This window comes from Anneissia japonica, unplaced genomic scaffold (assembly GCF_011630105.1).
Source record: "Anneissia japonica isolate Jap-2015-1 unplaced genomic scaffold, ASM1163010v1 scaffold1812_len1207588_cov181, whole genome shotgun sequence".
NCBI lineage: Eukaryota > Metazoa > Echinodermata > Crinoidea > Comatulida > Comatulidae > Anneissia > Anneissia japonica.
In genome coordinates, this window is record NW_022726379.1 from 698,204 (window position 1) to 704,550 (window position 6,347).

A 6,347-nucleotide genomic window follows, 5' to 3' on the forward strand; every position below is an offset into this window, starting at 1 on the left:
TCGCCTAGATGCGTTCGGAAAAATATTTAAGATAAATAAGAAAAAAAAAATTTTTTTCCGCCCTTTTCTGACGATCTTTAAAGGTTGTTCGCTAAACAATATTAGAAAATAGTTCTTCTTAATTTCAAATCTTTGTACAGCCTGTATACATACGAATGACAATGAAAATAAAGGTTATATTTAATAACCTTAAAAATGATTTGCTGTTTCTATTGCATACTATTATATAATTATTATAACTTTATTTTGGAAACGACGCTTTTAAAACAGCGGACACGCTCTTGCAGTGTGTTTATAAAAGTAACATACTGTACAGCCATAATACAATATTAAAATAGAGGCGAGACTTTTAATACAATAAAATGTACGTTACATAATTACACAAGTTGAATATATCACATATTTTGTATATCATTTAACACTTACAATTTATAACATTTATATATTGCGGCCAACTGACCTATACTATTTTAATACTTATAAATAATAATAATCAAATTAATAACATAAGATTTGTATAGGGCTCGCTCATATTCTAATTTAAAGAGCAACAATCTATATACCCTAGACAGATTTATATACCCTATATACGGATTTTAATTGCATTTTGATATACATATTTAATTAATTTTTGCTGGTCTTGCATATCATTTATTTGCAAAAATAACAGGAGCTACTTAAGGGTCTATATGGCAGGATTGCCTAATTAAAGAATGCTTGCCATCGAAGGGCTCTCTCGGTCTATCGGCGAGGATTAAAGAACTGCTCAAAAATAGTAAATTATTACAGTATATATAATATGAAATTGGATATAAAGTAGTGAAATCATTAAAAAAAAATCTATAAAAATAGTTACATGAAATGCGACTGCGAAAAAGATTAAATGGAATTAAACTATACAGGAGGCCGCTAACTGTATTATACAATATTATACACAGGAGCGCACATCACGTTAGACACAGAACGCGCATCGCGTATGACACAAAATGGCTTCTAAATTCTCAATGTCGCAACTCTTTCTATCTACGGCTCTGCAGAACGCTAAGCTGCAGCGCCACCACCACCTCTTCTCGCTTTGCTCCTTTTAGGGGCATTGAGGAGTACTCATCCAGATAAAGATTCAGAAACATAGTTCAGTGGTGTATCGAGTAAGCTGCAGTGCTTTAGGAGAAAGAATGCTACGGCATAGACCAAAAGCTCTTAAATAGGCCCTGGTAGTCAAGACAGTGTGAAAATGGATTGTAATTGCATATCACTATGACTATACACAGTATGTACAGCATGGACTTTCAAAATATAATAAAGCACAGTAATATTGAATCTGGCTATTTAAGTACAGTATATGCCTAGATATGACATGTGTTGTTTGTAGCAATTGTATGCCCCTATAGTAAGTACTGATTCTGAAGGATATAAGCGTTTAGAAATTCTTGGAGACAAATTACAAGTACTTCTTTCACAGTTGTTAACTCACAATTTTACAATGAACAATTTTTATGAGAAAAAAAAAATCACTGTCAATTTACAGACAGTGAGCGTACATGCTGTATGCTTTTGCATAACTCATTGGCTGGCAAAGTTTAAGGATTTTATTTTTGTAGAAACGTCTGTAAATCAATGAAAACTATTTTTTAATTCCATCGGTTTTTTGTCGTTTTAAATGAGGTGTTTAATTTTTGAATTGGGTATACAACCTTTAATAAACAGTACGTCATATTGTCAGTGTATAGAATATTTTCAGTTTTGGTCAAATGTTGTTGTGTAGTCTTTGCAGATATAATGAAGCACATACAGATTTAGAGCGAAACCTAATTACCTTTAACTAACCAATGGATCATTATAACATTTAGTGGAATGGAACATAATTATTAAAGAAAGACACTATTCAATTTTCAGAAGAAAAGATCGAAGGACAAGGTCAGGGTCACGGAAATTCGATTTTTTTACCCTCGAACATAGAAGAAAATAATGGTATCGCCCCACGTATTCAGGCAGCAATTAAGGACGGGCGATTATAATTGTCTCTTAAAATTAAGCGAGGAACCCGATTAGAAATGGAACCTACATTTTCTGACACAGGTTTCTCATTGTGAAGCAACTAGTACTGTAATTGTTAAATTTTACCTGTGTTTTACCTTCATTGTTTCTATTTTTCATAACGCTTTTATATGATAATGCGCTGTTTATTAACGAATTTGTAAAGTTTTTGATATTCATATTTTGTCATTGTTGTTACCTAACTTTTTATCAATTCTTAACAATTTTAATGTTTTTTATACTGTAACCGAGCATTATAATTTCCTTGTTTGAGTGAATAAATTTGACTTTAACTTTGACTCCCTGACGTCACTTTGGTCACTTGGATGTTTTCCAAACTTTGGCCAAACATAGACTATAATTACCAAAGATGTGTCGCGTACAACTTAGTGACAATCCAGAGTGGGGTTTGGATTTGAGGACCAACAAAATGTATTTAAAGGTAAACACTCCACACCCGATTTTCAAAACGGATCACCTGATCTGAGTAAAACTTTCAGGAGAGCTTAACCAAGTTACAAGAAATCAATTGTTACATTTTGGTGACGATCCAGCTATATATGGAAAACTTTGTGGTGTTTTTTCGCATTTTGCCTTCGCTGCTAAGAAGTTGATCCAGGTGATGCATATCACTAGAGCGAGACTGTTCTGTAATGTTCCATTATTGAATGGATGAATACAGTTCATGCACACACCTAAAACCTACACAGTGAACTGTTACTAGGCAGTCGCACTTCTAAATGCTATAAGATTCCCGTGGGGATCATTTTCTTTCTAAAAATATCAGGAATTTAAACATTCTCCCCTCTTATCGAATAGACGTGTCCTGGAAGGCTTGAACCATACTCTTGGGAAAGACCGTTTCTGAAAAATACACTTATTTTAGTAGCAAAAGTGCGTAATTAGGACCTACACCAATCACGTCGAGTTTTATATTACAAGATAGGGTATTTAATACATTATATTATACCGACCGAACCCTGTCGAAATCTCATCTGGTTTATGTCTGACACTTGATTTAGTGAGCTGACCTCTTCTAACTATACACAAATCATGCCCATTTCCTATTCTAAAAGGAACAGAATGCATTTTTTCAATTCAAAATACTTGAGAAGGTGATTGGTTTGAATCAGTATCATTGGAAAGTAGTAATTTATTTACTTTCAAATTTCGTGCAAACCCATAAGAAAGTTACTGTATCAGACAATCCGTAGCGCCCGACTTTAGCCCACCGTGTGCAATATTCTTAGCTCTGTGTTCCTGTGCTTAACGGCGTGTGTGAGGGCGTGGCAACTCCGATGCGACAAATTTGTCCATTGTAAGGTGTAAATTTGACGGTGATCAAATTTCTAACGTCTCAGACCTAAATATCTCAAAAAAGAAACTTTACAAATTCGTTAATAAACAGCGCATTATCACATAAAAGCGTTATGAAAAATCAATGGATCTAAATATAACGGTCCATAATATAATTGTCATGGCCCAGAGAAGAAATGTTATTATTTTGGTAACCAAACAGAGTAGAGTGTAGATAGGAGGACCACTGAAAGAAAAACGTCCCCGACCAGATATATCAAAAACTGATCAAGTGATCTGAATGAAACACAAGGAACAATTGTTGGTAACGATCTAGGTTCAGGTGCGGTCATTTGAAATTCTAACGTCCCAGACCTAAATATCTCCAAAAGTCCACCAATGTGACTTATAGTATGGTTTGTCATGATCCAATAAAGAAATGATTACATTTTGGTGACGATTCTGAGTAACATGAGGACCATTTAAAGGGAAATGTCAAGACTAGACATATCAAAAACGTATCGACTGAACTGAACAAAACTTTCCAGAAAATTTAACCATGTTACAAGAAAGAAAATATTACATTTTAGTGACAATCCAGATTTGAGTGTGAATTTTAGGGTCATTTAAAGTGCTAAGGTCTAAGACCTAAATATCTCTAAAAACTTATCAATGAATCGAAGTGAAACTTTTCAGAATAGCTCATAATGTTTCAAAGAAATGTTTAAATGTTGGTGAATTAAAATGTTGAAATGATGGCCATATTTTTTAAACCAATTTTTAATTTTTTTATAATTTTTTTAAGAATATTGTCAAACCAATAATTAAAATTATGCCTATATAAACTAATTTGTGTTTTTTAAGGCGTTTAAACCAGTTGCAGCGTTTAAACCATGAACATCTAAACGGTCTCGAACCCCGACCTTCCGATTGAAAGCCCAACAACTTACACGCTGCGCCAAACGCTACTGCAGCACCATTTTTAGGTACAGAATAACTCATTTGGAGTTAAATACGGTAACCCATTAAAAATAACAGCTAGTATGTGGTCGTTATGTAAGCAGTACACACGGGCCACAGCTGTTTGATACCCAATTGTAACTACAGTACCCATTCATCTGTATAGCTATTTTGTCAATTTCTTCCGAAGGTTGTGAACAATGCATTGGTTTTGTTGCACTTGCCAAACAATGCAAAGGAGTAGCTCACACTACATAACCCGATGTTTCAAAGAGAGAGCTTTCAAGCTGTAACAATTTAATTTGATACCTAAGGGAACTTTTCGTTGAAGGGCAACAATGCTTGATACGATTATAACACCATGGTTCCTTTTGAGCACTAGAATTATTATTTATCTAACTGTTATGTTAATGATTACCATTTTAACAGCCAAAGTCATAAGTATTAATTTAACATGTTCTACATTCGTTGATCTTCTTGAAAGGTTTGTGAAGGTGACACAATTGAAGTACAAGTAACCAATAACCTTGATAATGCTGAAGGTTTGTCTCTGCATTGGCACGGTCTCCATGCAATAGACGCGCCTTATATGGACGGAGTTTCTATGATAACGCAGTGTCCTATTACATCACAATCATCATTTTTGTATACGTTTAATGCCAATCCACCAGGCACCCATTGGTGGCATAGCCACGCAGGGATGCAACGGGCAGATGGTCTGTTTGGTCCCCTTATTGTAAAAAAACCCAAGTCAGGAGATACGTATTCTCGACTTTATGACTATGATGAACACGTATTACTTGTTAATGATTGGCTCCATGAACTAACAATTGAAAGATTTTCAAAATATCACCATAGTATTGGTAGTAATAGCGCCGACTCTATTCTTATAAACGGAAAAGGAATATACAAAACGCTAACAAAAGGAAACAGCGAAGCCAACACGCCGAGAGAAATGTTTACGGTTAAACAGGGCAAGCGATATAGGTTTCGGACCATCAACGGTGCAATAACCAACTGCGCACTCAAAATATCTGTAGATGAACATAGGATAACCATGATCGCATCCGATGGAGCAGAAATCGATAAAGAAGAAACCGACTCGTTCATAATCTACGCAGGTGAACGATATGATTTTGTGTTGTATGCAAAACAAAGCATCAACAACTACTGGATACGAGTAAACGGTGTGGAAGGATGTTCGAAACTTTATGAGCTTGCAATATTGCGGTATGAGGGCGCCCCCGACGGAAATCCTAGCGGCCTCGATGGATACGATCCACAAATTGGTACAACTGTGAACGCGTTAAGTGACGACATTAAACCTGCACATGACGATGACATAACTATTCGACAACTGACATCTCGTGGTAAGTTTAACACTTATAAGAAACATTAGTATGCCTAAATAGTCACATTAATATTAAGCTAATGTGCTATAAATGTGTTTATTCAACTGATTGTGTAGGTGTGGATAAAAAATGCTCAAAGATGAAATTTGAGGTGGTATAATTACAACTAAAAACTATGTTCAACAGAATATGAACGCTCAGATCGGACGGAAGCAGACAGTGACGAAAACATCGCTCTTTTCGGACATAAATTTCACAGCAGTAACTTATTTCTGCCGTTAGTTTCCGTTAATTGCTGTGAGAGGTTTTTCTAATTGAATTGCCGTGATATTTTACAAACTGAAATTTCCATTATTTTTTCCAAACTAAATTTGCCGTGATGTTTTAAATTTGCCGTGGTGGCTCAAAATATTTGCTTTGATGTTATGTTATTTGCCGTGACACTTATACGCCACCGTATGTAAAATTATGGGTCCACTTTTAAAAGGTTATTCATTTTGGTGAGGGATTAGAACCGTCATTATAAAAATAGAAATGAGATCACCACAATTGAATTTTTTTCTCAGATCTATCTCCTACGGAAGCACCTAAGTGCCATTCGACTTGACGACTTGTCAAGATAATTTATGTTGTCAAGTCGACATAATATACATATCATGTCGACATGGCGAGATAGATTATCTTGACAAGTCGTCATAGTAA

At 35.0% G+C, this 6,347-nt stretch overlaps 1 protein-coding gene across 1 annotated transcript in view; it reads left to right on the forward strand.

Annotated features, from left to right (window-relative positions):
- Positions 1 to 6,347, forward strand: part of LOC117113159 (laccase-2-like) — a 29,669-nt gene that overhangs the window by 13,966 nt on the left and 9,356 nt on the right. Inside the window, exon 3 of the mRNA XM_033256435.1 lies at positions 4,778 to 5,663. Within this exon, the coding sequence (XP_033112326.1) occupies positions 4,778 to 5,663 (886 nt within the window). The remainder of the gene's footprint in view (positions 1 to 4,777; positions 5,664 to 6,347) is intronic.